Source organism: Drosophila miranda, chromosome XL, assembly GCF_003369915.1.
Source record: "Drosophila miranda strain MSH22 chromosome XL, D.miranda_PacBio2.1, whole genome shotgun sequence".
Classification (NCBI taxonomy): domain Eukaryota; kingdom Metazoa; phylum Arthropoda; class Insecta; order Diptera; family Drosophilidae; genus Drosophila; species Drosophila miranda.
This window is the reverse complement of record NC_046673.1, coordinates 20,825,533-20,845,454: the sequence shown is the minus strand read 5'-3', so window position 1 is coordinate 20,845,454 and position 19,922 is coordinate 20,825,533. Positions and strand designations below refer to the sequence as shown.

At 47.4% G+C, this 19,922-nt stretch overlaps 4 protein-coding genes across 5 annotated transcripts; all 4 read left to right on the top strand.

The window, feature by feature from the left end:
• Positions 1–463: 463 nt before the first annotated feature.
• LOC108153335 (probable G-protein coupled receptor Mth-like 1) lies at positions 464–8,796 on the top strand. 2 transcript variants are annotated; one of them, XR_004471389.1, is made up of 3 exons: positions 464–3,177; positions 4,045–4,267; positions 5,883–8,796. XR_004471389.1 is itself a non-coding variant. In XM_017283262.2 (2 exons), the coding sequence occupies exon 1, from the start codon at positions 1,097–1,099 to the stop codon at positions 3,173–3,175; it is 2,079 nt and encodes a 692-aa protein (XP_017138751.1). In that variant the 5' UTR covers positions 465–1,096; the 3' UTR covers positions 3,176–3,177; positions 5,883–8,796. The 2 variants fall into 2 exon arrangements, 1 of the variants encoding a protein (XP_017138751.1); XM_017283262.2 differs by lacking the exon at positions 4,045–4,267 and having other exon boundaries at positions 465–3,177.
• Positions 8,797–10,179: 1,383 nt separating this feature from the next.
• On the top strand, positions 10,180–13,637 carry LOC108164525 (DNA topoisomerase 3-beta). Its single transcript, XM_017300313.2, has 5 exons — positions 10,180–10,702; positions 10,782–11,529; positions 11,593–12,643; positions 12,725–13,118; positions 13,190–13,637. Exons 1-5 carry the CDS (start codon positions 10,612–10,614, stop codon positions 13,531–13,533), a joined length of 2,628 nt encoding a protein of 875 aa, XP_017155802.1. The 5' UTR covers positions 10,180–10,611; the 3' UTR covers positions 13,534–13,637.
• A 714-nt stretch (positions 13,638–14,351) lies between these two features.
• LOC108157008 (polyubiquitin-C) lies at positions 14,352–18,001 on the top strand. Its single transcript, XM_017288813.2, has 2 exons — positions 14,352–14,474; positions 14,927–18,001. Exon 2 carries the CDS (start codon positions 14,932–14,934, stop codon positions 17,902–17,904), a length of 2,973 nt encoding a protein of 990 aa, XP_017144302.2. The 5' UTR covers positions 14,352–14,474; positions 14,927–14,931; the 3' UTR covers positions 17,905–18,001.
• An 857-nt stretch (positions 18,002–18,858) lies between these two features.
• Positions 18,859–19,777, top strand: LOC108157001 (low-density lipoprotein receptor-related protein 8-like). Its single transcript, XM_017288801.2, has 2 exons — positions 18,859–19,357; positions 19,426–19,777. The coding sequence occupies exons 1-2, from the start codon at positions 19,046–19,048 to the stop codon at positions 19,471–19,473; spliced, it is 360 nt and encodes a 119-aa protein (XP_017144290.1). The 5' UTR covers positions 18,859–19,045; the 3' UTR covers positions 19,474–19,777.
• The last annotated feature ends 145 nt before the right edge of the window (positions 19,778–19,922 follow it).

Here is a 19,922-nt window from a genome sequence, read left to right as displayed (position 1 = left end):
AAAATGTCGGAAAAAGTATGTCAAAAGGTGGATAATGGAGGTTTTGCACACTGGCGCTTCCATGGGTCTTATGACAACGACGGTCAAACTTCAGGTGTCGCTTTTTATAATTACATACAAATGTAGTTAATATGTAGCAAGTGTGTAGTTAGAGTGTAGTTACTATGAACAAATTAATTGTTGTTTATGTTAAAGCCTTATTTTATAATCAATCAACTAGAAAGGAGTACTTAAAATTATCCAGTCTTTCAGGAAACTGATTTATCAATCATAAGAAATTATGAGCGCAGAGCTGATGATCCTAGCTAGCGAGTAATATTCAGCCGAATATAAGAAACGTGGAATATGGTGGAACTTGAATACAAATAACTCGTCAGTATAATGACGATATATTTGGAAATTTGTGACGGTATTTGTATCGATACGTATCGATAAGTCACTGTGAACGACGCGAACGTTGTTATTAAACAACACTAGCACTAACAAAACATTAGTTTTATCTTGAACGCGCTTCCACACCACACCACAACAGAACAGCAATCAGCTAAAAACGAACAGCATCATCTGCTCAATTCGACTCGTATTTTTTTGTTCAGCTAGCGTGATATTTATATTGCAGAAGTGAAATTTAATTTTGTTTACGTTGGGCCACAAGAAAAGGAAAATCAAAGAAACAGCAGCAAAAGAGAAGAAAAGTGAAAATTGTTCTTTGCCGAAGCGAAACGGAGACGACGAATAATGAGTGTGTGTGTGCCGTCGCGTACTTGAATCGAATGTGGACCGATCTGTGGATCCACCTACTTACTGCTGCACCCCCGCAGAAGCCATGCAAAACGATGATATATTATTGTGTTTTATTCCGCAATGGAAGAGGCTTCTTTAACAATCTGTGAGTGGCGTTGCCCGAGAACGTGAACGTGAACCAAAAAGGAGGACAAGTGGCAGAATAAGAACTAGATGTGGATGTGCGTGCTAGCCAGTAAGACAAGTTAACAGAGACACTGACACTGACCCCCCACCCCACCGCACCCCACCCGACAATCCACAAACACATCGTCATCGCCTCATCGCCGCGTCGCCAAGCAACCGCCTCATCATGGCCATCAAAGACTTTAGCATACAATTGCTAATCACATTATTGCTCATCGGAGCCCTGCTTGGCCAGCAGTTGCCCCGCGAAGAGACCAGCAGCAGCAGCAGCAGCAGTAGCACAACAGCACCTGGGCCGGCACGACCGCCGCCCCGCGTGAAGCTCAACAAATGCTGCCATTTGGGGGAGTATCTGAATGCCACCACCCGCTCCTGCATAGCCGGCAATTCGGAACTGTGGGTGCCCATGGTGTATCTCATACAGCAGCAGCGCTTCTTTGAGCCCATCGGCGCCAGTCCCCGCTTCATGAAGTTCACCGCCCACGTGCGACCCGTCTGCCAGGAGCAGCAGCTGGAGCTGTTTAGCAGTCGGCTGGGCAATGCCTTCATTTTCCCCAATGGCACGCTGTCGGTGCGCGAACGCCTGATACTGGTGGAGCCACAAAACTATTGCGTCGATCGGGACGTGGCGTTGGTCTGCCTGGAAGCGCCCGCGGCAGGAGCAATCAATCGAGAGAATGCCCTTGCAACGGGAACCGAGACAGCAGCCGCATCCCTGGTGACGCAGCCTGCCACGCTGCGCATGCGCAAATGCTGTGGCAAGTGGGGCAGCTACGACACCAGCCTCAAGACCTGTAACCTGCAGCCCAGTCCCCCCACCGACGGTCAGCTCCGGCTGGGCCCGCAACTACCGGAGGGCAGCTATCAGACCAGCTACGGCCTGCCCGAGTGCGTGAGCGTAGGAGTAGGCATCAATGCAAATGCAAATGCCAATGTCGGCTATGCCATTGCCGGCGATTGGCGCGATGCTCAGCTGAATCGCTCCTCGGGCGAGATCCGGCTGTCGCATCACACGAATCTCAGTGCCAGCCAGTACTGCCTGGAGCACACGCAACGCGAGGGAGAGGTGAAAATCATTGCCTGTTCGCATCACTTCTCAAACGCCCAGCACGGCGACGGGCAGGATGGGGGCTCTAGCGGACTGGACGAGGATGGCCAGAGCTCGGGCATGCGGCTACAGAAAGCCGTACTAACCGGCGGCATACTCATTTCGGTGGTGTTTCTGGCGGCCACACTGGTGGCTGGCTTTATGCTGCCCGCCGTCCATCATGCCCTGCACTGGCGCTGCCAGATCTGCTACGTCTTCTGCCTACTGGTGGGCAAGGTGCTGCTGGCCATCGAGGAGCTCAACACCTCGCTCATGCCGGGATCCGTGGCCTGTCTGCTGCTGGCCGTTGGCATGCAGTTCTTCTTCCTGTCGGCCTTCTTCTGGCTGAACACGATGTGCTTCAATATCTGGTGGACGTTCCGGGACTTTCGGCCGAGCTCCCTCGAACGGAATCAGGAGGCACTGCGACTACTCCTCTACTCCGTGTACGCCTGGGGCGTGCCCCTGCTGATCTCAACGATAGCCGCCTGTGTGGACCAGCTACCGGAGACGACGCTGCTGAGGCCGGGCTTTGGGCAGCTCTATTGCTGGTTCGACAATCGATCGGTCTCGATTTTTGCCTACTTTTACGGACCCATTGGGCTGCTGCTGTGCGCCAATATTGCCCTGTTCATCTCCACCACCCACCAACTGACCTGCGGCCTGTGGAAGCGGGACGATGTCAAGTCGTCCACGGAAAAGTCAGCCCTAGGCAAGGTCTGCCTCAAGCTGGTCGTCGTTATGGGCGTCACCTGGATAGCGGACATTATGTCGTGGCTGGTGGGCGGGCCCCATGGCGCCTGGTTCGTTACCGATCTGATCAATGCCCTACAGGGTGTCTTCATTTTCATTGTGGTGGGATGCCAGCCGCAGGTGTGGACCGCCTGCCGGCGCATCTGCTGTCCACGGCTCCGTCACGACATCACCAACACCACCAATGGAGTCCAGCACTCGAGCAGCTCCCAGGGCCTGCCCTCGATGGCCGGCTGCGGGACAGAGTTTACCCAAAACACCACCACGATGCAGTGCTCGGCCAGCTCGACGGCCCCCAGCAGTCTCTCCCCACCAAGTGGCGATGCCACCACAGCTCCACCAACGACGACAATAACGAACCCGACAATGCCTCCGCCCACTGCAAAGATGGAAACCGTTTGCTAAAGGTAAGTGGATCGACCGATAAGCGACAGATAGCAGATAACACACAGCGATAGGGAGATTTTGTGGTGCAAACAGAGATATGTACATACATGTCTACATATATGCCGATGTTTCGGGTCTTTGGACTGTTTCCAAGCTTTCTATTGACTCAATGCTGAGATAAAAATTACTGAAATCTCTGTCTGAAGAACTCTCAAAAGATAATCCCCTTCAAATATACCTAAAGAGAGGCAATAATGCTATAAATGCTTTGGTTTTGGCTCTTTTGGTTGACCAAATTGTAGCCTTTATTGATCTGTAATATGATTATAGGAATCTTTAGGGATTAATCCTGATTAAATCTAGAACTAGCAAATTTTAGTCATAAGAACAGTCCTTCTTTTACACGTGGAATCGCCATGGGATTCCTGGATGAGATTCGCATAAGATTTACCCAGATATCTCCCAGCAGGCAGCACAGCGGAGGAGCGGAGAGCGGCGCCTGTCAGAGAAAAAGTCCAACACGTTTTCATTGTCAAGCATTTGGTTTTGTTTTGGGCTGGGTTTTATTATACCCTTTGCGCCAGGGTTCGGTTCTTACTGTGTGGCCTGGCCCTGGCCCTGGCCCTGGCCTGCAATTTGCCTGCATTTACAGCCATGCGCCAAGTTTACGATTACGCGATTTAGCGGCGTTTTTGGGCACTTGAGAAATGGCCATAAAATGAAAATGCTGCCACGTTTTGTTCGGTGGAAATTTTTTGGGAAAACGAAGACAAACAGCGTTTGGGTATTGGGTCAGAGTTTCGAGTTCAGGCTCTCTGTTTCCTGTAGATTTCCACATGGCCATAAAATAATAAAATAATCAACGGCGCAACCCTTGACACACACAGGCACATGGAGATAATGTATGCCAGTGTATCTGCATCTGGAGGAAAGGGAAAATTGAAAATTGAGTTTAAATTGGACTCACCGGCGGCGGCAACGGCACCGGCATCGGCATCGGCGGGCGACGAATATGTGATAAGCACCGCTTCGGCCGCCGTCTCAAGTGGTCTTGACACATCGCAAATGAGCCAAAGTAAACGCCATCCCATCCCATTCCAGTATTCAGAGGTAAGGGTATTTTTGGGTTCGTTCAGATCCATGTGATAGGCGGCAAGAGGGGAGCGAAGAAACCATATTTGGTTGGAGACTATTAGAACGTACTACCAAAACCACACCACATGTTTCCAAGTTACTATAAATTCTGGAGAAATTACCTTTTGCAGATAGTCTGTAGTACTACTATAAAAAAAACCAGAAACAACACATTTTGCAGAGTCTATAAAAAAATACTTGAGAAAGAACATATTGTCAGGAGGAGAGACAGAGACTATGTAAGAGCCAGAGAAACAGCACATACATTTTGCAGAAAATTAAGAAAACACATGTTAAAAGCTATAGAAGGCAGAATTTTTGGGAAATATCTTCAAAGAACCCATAATTTAAGGAGGACTATATATTCCATTGCACTTCAAGACCATTCTAGTGTGAAAGACAGAGATGATTTGAGATAAAAAGCTAAACTAGTGTTGGTAAACGGTCGACACAGTGGAAAGCTAAGGCCATTCTTTTTCGTTTTTCCAATTGGAACCCGTACTAGAGGGTATGGGAAAGTCGTGATACCCGCAATCGTAATGTGTGTTGCCCCTTTTAGTTTGGTTTTTTCGTTTCACGTCACTTTTGTGTGATCTGGCTTTAAGAAACAGATGCCAATGCCGTCGGTGACTGTGTGTCCGGGGTCCGTGTCGCGCTGAGGTTTTGCCCGGCCCAAAAATATATGGCCGAAAGAGAAAACAAAACAAACAAAAAAAAAAAAAAACAGACGGACGTTGGGTTTTTGGGCCCATGGGCCCATTTAGAGGGGGTTATGCAATCGAATAATTCGTACAAAAGCCCCTCAAAACTGTGGCTCACGCTGCTGCTGATGCTGTGACCTGACGACCGTAGTTCCTCTCAAACTGTAGATAGCTTTTGCTCTTGCACGCAGGCATGTATGTATGTACATGTGCATGCATGGTTGTGTGTGTATTTTGTGCGTGTGGAAATTGCAGCTGCTGTGCAATTTCTTTTCTTTTGCATAATCCCCGGGCAACGTGTCCCCGTCACGCTCATTCCAGCCCCGGTCACGGCTCTCGTGGTCCACATTGGAATCGCTGAATCGCTTCCAATGGAGTTTTCTATGGGCAGCAGGATGCACAGGGAAGAACGAAAGCAAGAGCATGAATGAAAGGATGGGGGCAGCGCATCGCTTGACACACACAGAAGTGCTGTGTGTGTGTGTGTGTGTGCCTAATGAATTCTTTCCTGTTTCAATTCTTACTAATTATCAAAAATTTCATAAAAATGCATATGCACCCATACACACATACGTACATATATAGTACATGCCTGCCGTTAATTGAGTTTAGCGGCAATTTTTAATTTGAACGTTCTGCAGTTTATTTTTTTTTTTTTGGTTTTTTTTCAAGTTATAATTACAATGTGGCCCATTTACATTTTACGCAAAGGCATTATTTTTTTAATTTGCGGCTCCAACGTCGCCGTCGCAGTCATCTGATTCCGTCAGAGTGAGAAGGAAACAGGCGGCGCATTACTGTATATGTGCACATATAGACACACATGCATACTTGCAATTGTATTTTTATTTATTTTTGCCCTTTTTCTTTCTTTCATATTTCTCTTGCAGACAACTGGAGACGAGACGAGCGACAATGCGAAAGTAAACCCCCTCCCCCTTTCGATCCCATACCGAGTCCAACGAAAATAATGGCAATGGAGCTGGGGGACTGGAGTATCGTATCCGAGGCACACTTGCGCAATAGCAGCAACGGCAACAGCAGCAACAGCGTAACCAACATTCAAGCACGCGCATTGACCGGCCCAGCTAATTGTCTATGTGTTTGAGAGTGTGTGTAAAAGTGAGTGTATGTGTGTGACCGTCTTGCGCGTGATTTTGAAATCAGCCAACAGGCGGCAGCAGAAGCAGAAGCAGGGGCAGCGGTAGCGGTAGCGGCCAATGGCCGACAGTAATTCAGTATTCAACTTCAATTTGAGCTAAACACAAAAGAAATGTAAGAGTATTTTATTCATATACATGAGTATGTGTATATAAATGTATGTAACTTGAGCACAGCATAACGGTAGGTTAGATGGGGGATAACAGGGCAGGACAGGGTCAGATTAACACGTTTTAATTGAATTGAGCCCAGACATGGGTAAGTGTTGCAAAACGCAAAACTACATACAAATACCGCAAACAGGAATGCACAATAGACAAAGCAGAGCTATTGTTAATGACGGGGGTTTTCTTCTCCTTCTACTCTTTCCAGGGAGATCTCCAATAGAACTTGGACAGCTGCCGCTGTCGCTGACGCCGCTGCTTCTGCTGCTGAATGCAGCGCACAACCACAAGGAATTTATTGTTGAGGCATTTTTGTTGTACTCTCGTGATATTCTGCTGTGGCTTTTCTAGCCTCACAAAAATCTCAAGTGTGAGAAAACCAGCAGCCGCCAGCAGATAGAACAAACAAACACACACACACACATTCATACGTCCATATAAATACATGCACACATGTAGATTGTTTAACATTTAAATTAGTCGATTCTGGATGCTGGGCTCTGGTTTGAATTTGGATTTCCATTTCGATTCCCATTGAGAAGATTGCACCAAAAAAAAGCTGCTGGCATTTGATTTAGACGTGCTGCGTCACACGTACCCGCTTCCTCTCTTGCTCTCACTCTCTCTCTCTCAGACCACAGTCTTTGTATTAGATTAGTGTATGTGTGTGTGTGTGTCATTCAGCATTGCTCAATAATTTGATTCTTGCATTCTTTAACAGTCGTCCAAGTGGATTCTGGCACTATTTTTATGTGTGGGGCAGCAATCTGTTTTAAATTAAACATTTCTTTTTTGTTTTGTTGGAGTTCGTTTGTTTTTTGTAAACTAAACAAACGGGAATTTATTTACTTGCGCAGGCATAAACAAACAAATAAGTGCATGTGTGTGTGTCTGATTGTTTTCTTAATAGTTTTTTTTTCGGTACAAAGACACACACACACAAGTGCGTGCGCGCGCGTACAATCAAATTTATCATCAAAAGTTCAACGATACTGATCGATCAAGGTTAAAAGGTTGAAAAAAAAATTGTGGGCGCAGCAGATGCCAAAAAGGAAAGCGCGTTTAATTAAACAATGATCAGCCCATCCATCATACACGCACTCACACACGCGCACACACTCTATAATCGCATTGTTCCGTTAGTGTGTTTAGTCGGCCTACTATCGATATGGATTTATATCCTTTTGAGGCGCCCAATTCAGAATGTATTCACCCCTCCCTCCCCGCATGTATTTTTATGTTTTAATCCCTGAAACACACAGAAACTAAAAGCAGTACAATTATTATTTCTTATTGTTTTTGTATTTAATTTTATTTTTTTGTCCATTATTTAATTGTAATTTATTTCTGAATTTGTGCATACAATATTTAGTTGCCGCGTCTAACGTGCGTAATTATCGAATACTATCGAATAGCGTAAGCGGGCATGTATTATGTAAGAGAGAACTTCCAAAGTGTTCAGGCCAAAAGTTAATTTTCCCCCACATAGCGATATATCCATATGTATTGTACACATATTTGTAAAATTCAATTGTTTATATGTTTAATTGTATATACTAAACGAGAAAATATGTCTTCTTTAAAATGTATTTAAGTATTTTGGATCAAAGCAACGAATCGAACTTGAAATTATGATGATATCCAATGACTGAACTGATAAAGGCAGCGAATACTTTATATCTAGAGCATATTTTTGATACTAACGACTATTGTATATAAGTGTAACCCATACATTGACTAGCCTAAGATCCTGATATCATTTTTTTTTTGTTTTTCAATATTTTACGTATTACCTGCCCTGATATATCTCTACATATATCCATTTAACTCGAATCCCTGCAACGTGTAACCCAACAACGAATGTCTAATTGCTAAGTTCTAGCCTGTAGATCGATGCTAAGTCTTTACGATAAAATTTTATAACTAAAAAACACACATACAATACAAGTCTGCATGCACGTAATGAGATTCCCCCCAAAACGCGAACACGCTCCATGGCAAAATATTTAAAATTGTTTCCTCCGCAGAGAGAAAGAAAGAAGAGTATTTTAACGATAATTATCATATAATGTATGGCATTCATAAGGAATATATCAATAATTCGCTTTTGGAGGCGTGCGACTGCCACTGCGACTGGGCTCTTTCCTTGTTGTATTCTATTAATTTATGGCCCACAGAGAGAACATTTTTATAGATAAACATGCGGAACGAAATTGTCTGAAATGGCAATTAAATGAAACCGAAACTGAAACTGAAAAACTCGCCAGAACTTGGCATTCATGTGCAGCTAAATAGGGATAGATATATCAACGTATACTCTACACAAGCAAATATATTACATAAATACATATATGCATGTATACATTATATACGCAAACATCCAAATGATGTTTGCAATTGTCATTGACTAAAAACAACAACTAAACTAAACTATTTATACTTATCGTACAATAAAGCTTTTTGGCAAATATCAATGAAACCAAACAGAACAAAATCAACCAGGAAAGTGTCTTTCAATTGTCCGGATCGCCAGGGATCAGATCTGGGGCTGACCCACATCAGATCACGGACTTCGCTCTGAATGGCTTAAGGCTTTCCCACAATAACGAAGACGTTGCTTCTATTGCCCTGCTCCAGCGGTTTGTCAACTCCACTCTTGCTCTTTTGTATGCAAATGAGCCCACAGGCACAGTGGGACTTGGCTTCAACGCGAATTATTGTGTTTTGCAGAAATTAGTTGGATGGATTCTTTAATTTTTGAGTCTCCATAGGTCACACTTGGAAATGGAATCTACTGTGAAGCTCATTCCGATATTATTCTTTTAAATAGATCGCTGCACCCATTTGAATCAGGCTCAGATTTCCCATTTCATTCCACAGTGCGCAGGTGTGGCTTTTATTTACAGCTTGTGGTGTAATTAACCTTTAAGGCAGTGTGAAAGAGCAAAACCGGTTGATTATTTCAAATGCGCCGGCATTGAATACCTTTATCAACTCTATAAATAAAGAAACACCTCACGCAAGACAATGGAATTCGAAAAATTGCAACAATTGACAAATTTCATTGCAAATGGCAAACACAGATTCAAATTCAAAAGTAATGCGCCATGTAGAGCTGCCGGACCGCAACCGCATAGCCGTTGTCATCTCGGGCCAGATAGCTGAAAAAGAGTGAGAACAGATGGCGCCACAGTGAAAAAAAATGCTTCCATTAATCGACTTATCGATATTTGAAATTCTATAGAACCAGTTTATTTAATTTTTTTATTTTAAATGTATGATTATATAACTGACTTACAATTTTCGGAATGTTGGAATATGATATCTGACCATGGCAGAGAACGATTATCCCATTGTCGACCAGGGTATTCAAATAGTTCCACAAAAATATTGAAACGATGAAACATATCTTGGTTGCTGTTGTTGTACGGAAATAGAAAGGATGAAGAATTTACCAACGGTTTTGTTTTTCGCGGCTTAACTCCAGTTGTCACCTGTTTAAATATAAAGGAGTTAAGTGGGCTAAGGTCTTTTTTATTGCTATCTGTGGTCATTTGGTATAGGTGGTATATCCTGGGACGAAAAAATGAGTCCTAACTTTGAATGGGCTATAAAAAGGGGTATGGACAACAGGCAAAAACAACGAAGGCAAATTGCAAAGTTCGCATGAACCCCCTACCTCACCGATTTCGTATTCAAGGTATATTAAGCAAATGGGGTAGATTTCACCTTGCATGCGTCGCATTTTCTGGGCCGTGTTGCCTGTTGTCCACACCCTATTTTTCCTTCCATTATGTATCAAATGTGTAGGAGTCGTGTACCGTGTAGAATTTTTTCTCCGTAAAGAAAAAAAAACACAAATGTCAACTTTTTAGAATAAAACGCTTTGATTCGACGTTTCTGTTTGATTCTTATTTTTTTTTGTGTCAAGCAAAAAAAAAAGGAATAATAACTATTCCGGCCGCTCGTTTTTTGAACCAAAGTGTCTCGTTCTCGGGTTTGTTAACGCAGCGTGCTGTTTTTTGTTGCAAATAATTCCCTGCTCTGGTCTGCTTCAAATGCCCATCCAATCCAGAGATATATATGCATCTGTGACAAATTATATAGTAAAACGGCTATATTGATCATAAACAAAACTCATGCGTGGGCGTTCCTGAAGAAACCGCGCTCAACTCCGCTCTTGGTCAAAAACCGGCAAACGGCTGCTCAACCAGCTTCATCCCATGCGCGAGACAGAGAAGGAAATAGAGGAATCTTCGCAGCTCACGAAAAAGTCATCAATTATATTTAGGCCATGAAGAATGTGCTGATGGTTGCAGAGAAGCCCTCGCTGGCCGCCTCCCTAGCCACAATCCTCTCCAACGGACGCTGTACGGTGAAGAGAGGTTCGTAAGCGAAAGTTGTCCGCCACTCCCTGTGGCCGCGCCCGGCTAATGCTTATAACGTTTTTGGTGTATTTTCTAGGCACTGGCAATGGCTGCTCCACCCACGAGTGGACCGGCACCTTCCGCAACGAGGGCACCGTTCACTTTCGGATGACGTCGGTGTGCGGCCATGTGATGTCATTGGATTTCATTAGCAAATACAACTCCTGGGACAAGGTGGACCCTGTGCAGCTCTTCGGCTGTCCCACCGAGAAGAAAGAGACCAGCCCCAAGCAGCATATGCGCACGTTTCTGGCGCACGAGGCACGCGGCTGCGATTATCTGGTCCTCTGGCTCGATTGCGACAAGGAGGGCGAGAACATTTGCTTTGAAGTGATGGACGCTGTCCAGGGCGTCATTAGCAACGTGTATAGCAAGCAGGTGACATATCGGGCTCACTTTTCGGCCATCACCGACAAGGATATCAAGGGGGCCATGGAGACGCTGGGCCATCCCAACGAGAACGAGGCCAAGTCTGTGGACGCCCGCCAGGAGCTGGATCTGCGCATCGGCTGTGCCTTTACCCGGTTCCAAACGAAGTTCTTCCAGGATCGCTATGGCGACCTGGACTCCTCACTCATCTCGTACGGCCCCTGTCAGACGCCCACCCTGGGCTTCTGTGTGAAGCGGCACGACGATATACAGACCTTTAAGCCGGAGAGCTTCTGGTACTTGCAGATGCTCGCCGGCCAGCCCGAGTTCACGCTGGAGTGGGGTCGTGGACGCGTGTTCAAGAAGGACATTGCCATCATGCTGCTTAATCGCGTCAAGGAGCATAAGGAGGCCACGTAAGGAAGCCATCAGCTATCCCTGAAAACCAATCCGTTCATAACTTTCTCCTACTTTGCCAGCGTGGAGAGCGTCATCAGCAAGGAGGCGTTCAAGAGCAAGCCGCTAGCCCTCAATACCGTCGAACTGATGCGGATCTGCAGCTCGGGCCTGGGCATTGGGCCCTTCCAGGCGATGCAAATAGCCGAACGTCTGTATACCCAGGGCTATGTCAGCTATCCCCGCACGGAGACCAACCAGTATCCGGAGAACTTTGATTTGCCGGCCGTGCTGCGCGTGTTGCAGCCATCCGGTGACTTTGGGGACGAGGCTCGCTTGATTCTGGGCGACATACAGGCGCCGCGCAAGGGCAAAGATGCCGGCGACCATCCACCGATCACGCCCATGAAGCTGGCCAACCGCAGCGACTTTGATCGCGACACCTGGCGTGTCTACGAGTTAATTTGTCGTCATTTCATGGGCACCTTGTCGCGGGACCTGAAGTACCGGACGACCACGGCAAAGCTAAAGGTGGGCATGGAGACGTTCTCGTGCACCGCCAATGTTCTGCTCGATCAGGGCTACACCAAGGTGATGACCTGGCTGGCCTTTGGCCGCGACGAGCCAATGCCGCCCTTCGTCCAGGGCACCCAGGTGGCCATCAACGATGTCCGACTGGCGGAGAGTCAAACGGGTCCGCCCGATTATCTAACCGAGGCAGAGCTTATCACCCTCATGGAGCAGCACGGGATCGGTACGGACGCCTCCATACCGGTGCACATTAACAATATTTGCCAGCGCAATTACGTGCGAATCGAGAACGGACGCAAGCTGATACCGACCACGCTGGGGATTGTGCTGGTCCATGGCTATACGAAGATCGATCCTGAGCTGGTGCTGCCCACAATGCGCTCGGAGGTGGAGCGCATGCTGACGCTGATTGCCAAGGGTTCGGCCGACTTTCAGGATGTCCTGCAGCATGCCATCACCATATTCAAGCTCAAGTTTATGTATTATGTAAAGAATATAGCCAGCATGGATGCCCTTTTTGAGGTGTCCTTCTCGCCGCTGGCCGAGTCGGGGAAGGCACACTCACGCTGCGGCAAGTGTCGTCGCTACATGAAGTACATTCAGGTGGGTTGCTGCAGGGGCTCCTGCCTGTGGATTCTGAAAAAGATTTAATCTTGCCCTTTCTGCTTTTGTCCCTCCCAACAGACGAAACCCGCTCGCCTGCACTGCTCGCACTGCGATGAGACCTACTCCCTGCCCAATGGCAATGTGAAGGTGTATCGCGAGTTCAAGTGCCCGCTGGACGATTTCGAGCTGCTGGCCTTCTCGACGGGTGTCAAGGGGAAGTCGTTCCCCTTCTGCCCCTACTGCTACAACCATCCGCCGTTTAGCGATATGCCATCTCTGGGTGGGTGCAACACCTGCACCCATGCCACCTGTCCCCACTCCCTCAACACGCTGGGCATTTCAGGGTGCGTGGAATGCCCCACTGGCATCCTTGTACTGGACAGCACCCTGGCACCCACCTGGAAGTTGGGCTGCAATCGCTGCGACGTGATCATCAATTGCTTCAAGGGGGCCACAAAGATCACAGTGGAAGGTGGGTTTACAGTGCCAGTACCAGCACCAGCTTCGGTATCCCGATCCTGACATCTATCTCTTCTCTTGCAGAGGCCAAGTGCTCGGAGTGCGGCGCCCAGCAGGTGAATGTCGTGTACAAATCGGACAAGTCAAAGTTTAAGGATGGCACCGAGGAGAAGATCGGTTGCGTCTTCTGTTCCAGCGACTTTTCACATCTGGTGGAGAAGCATCGGGCTGTGGCCTCGAGGCCCGTGCGCAGCGGTGGACCGCGTGGTGGCAAGGGTGGACGCGGCGGTGCCACTGGTGTAGCTGGGGCTGTTGCCGCTGGCGGGGAAGCGGCTGCTGGCGGCAGAGGTGGGGGTGGTGGGCGCGGCGGACGTGGACGTGGACCGCCCAAGGACAAGATGGCCCAACTGGCGGCGTATTTCGTTTAAATGGATCGATCATCTGTGAGAATAGAGCGGCCTAACGGAAGGCTCTAGATTGCATTTACCACAAAAGAAACCCGAATAAAAGAAGCGAAATTTGTATACATTAATGGCTGACGATAGTGTTGCATGGGGTTTCATCAGCCTGGAAGCTGGTTACCTGGAACCTTCCAGATGCAGTTAGTCACACACAGACACAGGCGCATTATTGATTGATTGGGGAAATGGCCGTCTGCCACTACTTATGTAAACATATGTACAAGTACGTGTGCATGTGTGGGTCTATCTCTGGGGCTGTTAACCAAAGCGAAGAACAAAATCTCCCATGCGGCGTGAAAAGAAACAAAGGTCATTTAACTCGCCAAACAAAGAGACGTCATCAGATGTATGCACATACATACAAATCTGCTAACCAAGGAAATATAGAAATAATAATTACATACATACACCAAAAATATACAAATGCATACATATTTTTCACACACACATTCATTCTTGGGGCAGTGTTGTAAGTGGTCCGATTAGCGGTGTGAGCGAGACAACTAGACTGCACTGACGCACAACGCATTTTATTTTAAATGGCTAATACGAGACTTTTAACAAGACAATTCAATTGGCCTTCATCCCACACAGGAGTTTAGAAACAAATTAATTTTTGATCATATTTCCGTGCACCACAAAGACCCAGCAGAGCCAAACAACGTATAAGAAAAATAATAAATTGCCTGAGAGTGAGTGAGCTAGCACGACTCGGGTCGTCTTTGCTCCCCTGTATAAATAGGACTGACTCGCCTGAGCTGGTCTAAATAGCTGTGAAAATTTTGTCGAGTAAGCAAGCCTGAGCAAGTTTTTGTTATCCAAAAAGTGCAAGATTATTAAATTTAAAAAGAAAACGCAAAATATATATATTTATTATTAAAACACATTGTGCTGCAAAAGTAAATTAGGTAAGTAATGCGATATGAAATAGTGGCAAGTACATTTTGTTCGGTTTTTTTTTTTTTCCTTTGTTCAAGTGCAACCAAAATGGCGTCGTAATCAAAGAAAAAGTGCTGGGAAGATAAACTAAGGTTTTAGCTCTCGCGCATTACTTTGTGTGTGTACCCAATAAAGCCTTTGTTTTTTTAGTTCGAGATTAGTCATTCTTGCAAATTAGATATTGTTGTGAAATCATTTATAATCGAGAAATCACCTCTCATACCGTGTACATATATGTGTGTGTGTGTGTGTGTGTATACCAGAGCACTTTTTTTCGCTAAACGGTAAATTGGGTCACCACGCAGGCATACTAACTGCGCCATTGCGTTCACAGAACAGATACACATTCACACACACCGCTACATATATACATACATGCACACAGCTACAATTATCTTTTCTCTATTTCTCGCACCCATAGCCAAAATGCAGATTTTCGTGAAAACCCTGACTGGCAAGACCATCACCCTCGAGGTTGAGCCCTCGGACACCATCGAGAATGTCAAGGCCAAGATCCAGGACAAGGAGGGCATTCCCCCAGATCAGCAGCGTTTGATCTTCGCCGGCAAGCAGCTGGAGGACGGACGTACTTTGTCCGATTACAACATCCAGAAGGAGTCGACCCTCCACTTGGTGCTCCGCCTGCGCGGAGGCATGCAGATCTTCGTCAAGACCCTGACTGGCAAGACCATCACCCTCGAGGTTGAGCCCTCGGACACCATCGAGAATGTCAAGGCTAAGATCCAGGACAAGGAGGGCATTCCCCCAGATCAGCAGCGTTTGATCTTTGCTGGCAAGCAGCTGGAGGACGGACGTACTTTGTCCGATTACAACATCCAGAAGGAGTCAACCCTTCACTTGGTGCTCCGCCTGCGCGGAGGCATGCAGATCTTCGTGAAGACTCTGACTGGCAAGACCATCACCCTCGAGGTCGAGCCCTCGGACACCATCGAGAATGTCAAGGCTAAGATCCAGGACAAGGAGGGCATTCCCCCAGATCAGCAGCGTTTGATCTTTGCCGGCAAGCAGCTGGAGGACGGACGTACTTTGTCCGATTACAACATCCAGAAGGAGTCAACCCTTCACTTGGTGCTCCGCCTGCGCGGAGGCATGCAGATCTTCGTGAAGACTCTGACTGGCAAGACCATCACCCTCGAGGTCGAGCCCTCGGACACCATCGAGAATGTCAAGGCTAAGATCCAGGACAAGGAGGGCATTCCCCCAGATCAGCAGCGTTTGATCTTTGCTGGCAAGCAGCTGGAGGACGGACGTACTCTGTCCGACTACAACATCCAGAAGGAGTCCACCTTGCATTTGGTGCTCCGCCTGCGCGGAGGCATGCAGATCTTCGTCAAGACCCTGACTGGCAAGACCATCACCCTCGAGGTTGAGCCCTCGGACACCATCGAGAATGTCAAGGCTAAGATCCAGGACAAGGAGGGCATTCCCCCAGATCAGCAGCGTTTGATCTTTGCTGGCAAGCAGCTGGAGGACGGACGTACTCTGTCCGACTACAACATCCAGAAGGAGTCCACCTTGCATTTGGTGCTCCGCCTGCGCGGAGGCATGCAGATCTTCGTCAAGACCCTGACTGGCAAGACCATCACCCTCGAGGTCGAGCCCTCGGACACCATCGAGAATGTCAAGGCTAAGATCCAGGACAAGGAGGGCATTCCCCCAGATCAGCAGCGTTTGATCTTTGCCGGCAAGCAGCTGGAGGACGGACGTACTTTGTCCGATTACAACATCCAGAAGGAGTCAACCCTTCACTTGGTGCTCCGCCTGCGCGGAGGCATGCAGATCTTCGTGAAGACTCTGACTGGCAAGACCATCACCCTCGAGGTCGAGCCCTCGGACACCATCGAGAATGTCAAGGCTAAGATCCAGGACAAGGAGGGCATTCCCCCAGATCAGCAGCGTTTGATCTTTGCTGGCAAGCAGCTGGAGGACGGACGTACTCTGTCCGACTACAACATCCAGAAGGAGTCCACCTTGCATTTGGTGCTCCGCCTGCGCGGAGGCATGCAGATCTTCGTCAAGACCCTGACTGGCAAGACCATCACCCTCGAGGTCGAGCCCTCGGACACCATCGAGAATGTCAAGGCTAAGATCCAGGACAAGGAGGGCATTCCCCCAGATCAGCAGCGTTTGATCTTTGCCGGCAAGCAGCTGGAGGACGGACGTACTTTGTCCGATTACAACATCCAGAAGGAGTCAACCCTTCACTTGGTGCTCCGCCTGCGCGGAGGCATGCAGATCTTCGTGAAGACTCTGACTGGCAAGACCATCACCCTCGAGGTCGAGCCCTCGGACACCATCGAGAATGTCAAGGCTAAGATCCAGGACAAGGAGGGCATTCCCCCAGATCAGCAGCGTTTGATCTTTGCCGGCAAGCAGCTGGAGGACGGACGTACTTTGTCCGATTACAACATCCAGAAGGAGTCAACCCTTCACTTGGTGCTCCGCCTGCGCGGAGGCATGCAGATCTTCGTGAAGACTCTGACTGGCAAGACCATCACCCTCGAGGTCGAGCCCTCGGACACCATCGAGAATGTCAAGGCTAAGATCCAGGACAAGGAGGGCATTCCCCCAGATCAGCAGCGTTTGATCTTCGCCGGCAAGCAGCTGGAGGACGGACGTACTCTGTCCGACTACAACATCCAGAAGGAGTCCACCTTGCATTTGGTGCTCCGCCTGCGCGGAGGCATGCAGATCTTCGTCAAGACCCTGACTGGCAAGACCATCACCCTCGAGGTCGAGCCCTCGGACACCATCGAGAATGTCAAGGCTAAGATCCAGGACAAGGAGGGCATTCCCCCAGATCAGCAGCGTTTGATCTTCGCCGGCAAGCAGCTGGAGGACGGACGTACTCTGTCCGACTACAACATCCAGAAGGAGTCCACCTTGCATTTGGTGCTCCGCCTGCGCGGAGGCATGCAGATCTTCGTGAAGACCCTGACTGGCAAGACCATCACCCTCGAGGTTGAGCCCTCGGACACCATCGAGAATGTCAAGGCCAAGATCCAGGACAAGGAGGGCATTCCCCCAGATCAGCAGCGTTTGATCTTCGCCGGCAAGCAGCTGGAGGACGGACGTACTTTGTCCGATTACAACATCCAGAAGGAGTCGACCCTCCACTTGGTGCTCCGCCTGCGCGGAGGCATGCAGATCTTCGTCAAGACCCTGACTGGCAAGACCATCACCCTCGAGGTTGAGCCCTCGGACACCATCGAGAATGTCAAGGCTAAGATCCAGGACAAGGAGGGCATTCCCCCAGATCAGCAGCGTTTGATCTTCGCCGGCAAGCAGCTGGAGGACGGACGTACTTTGTCCGACTACAACATCCAGAAGGAGTCCACTTTGCACTTGGTATTGCGTCTTCGTGGCGGCGCTCTATAAATTTTCTCAGCGTAATGTCATTATAGTCTTGTATTCGTTTAGTTTATGTTATTGGTTTTGAAACTCTATAAAATGTAATCTGTATTTGTAATATCCACCATTTCAAAATATTAAATTTACGTGTTCAAGTAAGATTCTGATGTTCACCGGTAGTGGGTGGGGGAATGAAAAATCTCTAAATAGGAGCAAGGATCCTGTCTTTTGGTGGAAATTGAAATCCATCGACCCATTTTAGGGGTGATGCTGCAGCTCTGGAATCGATTATCGATTTGTTCAGTTTGAATCGAGGGCTGCTGGATGATTGAAGCTATCGTGTTTTATAGTTTGATTAATGCATTGAGGGAGGCTTTGCTCTACAGTCATTTTAATGCCTCGGAAAAATTATACTGCTGCTCATGGCATCTGTCTTTCAAACAAAGATTTTCTTTTAATTGGTGTCCAAAAATGCAGATTCATATATAGTTGTGCACTATAGCCCTGGTTTCCAGCCAAACAGGCTCAGAATGGGTATAGAAACTTCGATGCGCTGGTTTCTTTAATTTTCGCGCACAAATCATACTTACGTGTATCATTCATTTCAATAGATTGCATTTAAATCCTTTCATTTATTCACTTTCAAACAATTTCTATTTGGCGCGCTCCTCTCGTGTCCAGTCGATAGTATCAATAATCGGGTAATTGAATCGGGTATAGCACATTAATCTGAGCAAGGGTCCTTATTAATTTCGTTTTACCTTCATATCATATCTTCATTTTTGCTTTCGGCCAAGTCCAATGAAAATTTCTTATTTTGACCATAGCAACAAAAGTTCAAACGTTTAAAATCTTCTTTATTTCGTGAAAAGTTTTCGTTGCGTTAACAGCAGCAGTGTGACCGTACCGCAACAATTTTGCGCTAACAGCACCTTATGAGGAAATAAGCAAGCGGTCCGGTCTGACCCACTTCTTTTTTTTGTTATTAAATCTCTGAGAGGTGAAGAAGAAGCACTGGGAATTGATTTTAGTTTGAACGCCGGGGCGCGCATCCTTTAGAGGGGATGGACAGCCGGACAGAGGTCGGCCCCCTCCCTTCGGAGGAGGGGAGCTCAGATTCGACCTGGAGACGGGGGGGCGCGACGCCTGCTCGTGCCCCAAGCATCTGATGCTGCTGGAGGACAAGGAGAACTACGGCGCGTATCCGGCCTGTGGGCCAGACCATTTCACGTGCGCGGCCCCAGTGGCGGGGAATAGTGACATGAACAAGGACAGCACACCCGCCTCCTGGCGCTGTGAAGCCCATAAGGACTACAAGGACAAGTCGGATGAAGTGGGATGTCCCACATGTCGGGTGGATCAGTTCAGCTGCCAGTCGAGTGCATCGACAAGGCTCTGGTCTGGGATGGCACCACGATGTGGCCACGATGAGGTCGACTGCTGCAAGTGGCCAGGAGACTTTCAGTGTCCCATCAACAAGGTGAGTGGAAAGACACAATATCTGTGAAAATTCTTATACCAACAATATCCTACTCCACCTTCCCACAGCTTTGCATATCGGCCACCCTGCTCTGCGATGGCTGGGAACTGTGCTGATGGTGCAGACGATTTTCCCGATATTTTTTTTTCATGGCTGCGCATGTCCCTGCCTCGGATATTCTCGCGCACCGAGCCAAAGAATCGAGCTCTAAGCAGTAAGAATAGTCAAAAATAATTGAAAATCTTCATATGAAATAAACGAAATAGGGTATATGTATGTACATAGGCCTATACTACGGCTTACACACAACATGTACCAGCATCATTGCGACTGTTTTTGTTGAACTATTTTGTTTAAACCTTGTTTTAGTCAAAATACAATAAAGCAAGGATTTAGAATAAGACAGTCAATTAGAAAATAGATTCATCAATCGTATAAAACTATGTGGGCATGGCTAAATGTTCTATCTAACTAATAATATTCAACGGAACAACAAAATTGAGCAATATAGTTTTCAATCCTTGAAGGAGAACGATTAACCTATTATAAGCCAAAGGGGTATTTC

Coding starts and splice junctions, on each gene's coding strand:
- LOC108157001 (XM_017288801.2), top strand. CDS start 19,046: ATGCTGCTGGAGGACAAGGAGAACTACGGCGCGTATCCGGCCTGTGGG. Junction 19,358..19,425: donor TTCAGTGTCCCATCAACAAG/GTGAGTGGAAAG, acceptor ACCTTCCCACAG/CTTTGCATATCGGCCACCCT.
- LOC108164525 (XM_017300313.2), top strand. CDS start 10,612: ATGAAGAATGTGCTGATGGTTGCAGAGAAGCCCTCGCTGGCCGCCTCC. Junction 10,703..10,781: donor ACGCTGTACGGTGAAGAGAG/GTTCGTAAGCGA, acceptor TGTATTTTCTAG/GCACTGGCAATGGCTGCTCC. Junction 12,644..12,724: donor GCTACATGAAGTACATTCAG/GTGGGTTGCTGC, acceptor CCCTCCCAACAG/ACGAAACCCGCTCGCCTGCA.
- LOC108153335 (XM_017283262.2), top strand. CDS start 1,097: ATGGCCATCAAAGACTTTAGCATACAATTGCTAATCACATTATTGCTC.
- LOC108157008 (XM_017288813.2), top strand. CDS start 14,932: ATGCAGATTTTCGTGAAAACCCTGACTGGCAAGACCATCACCCTCGAG.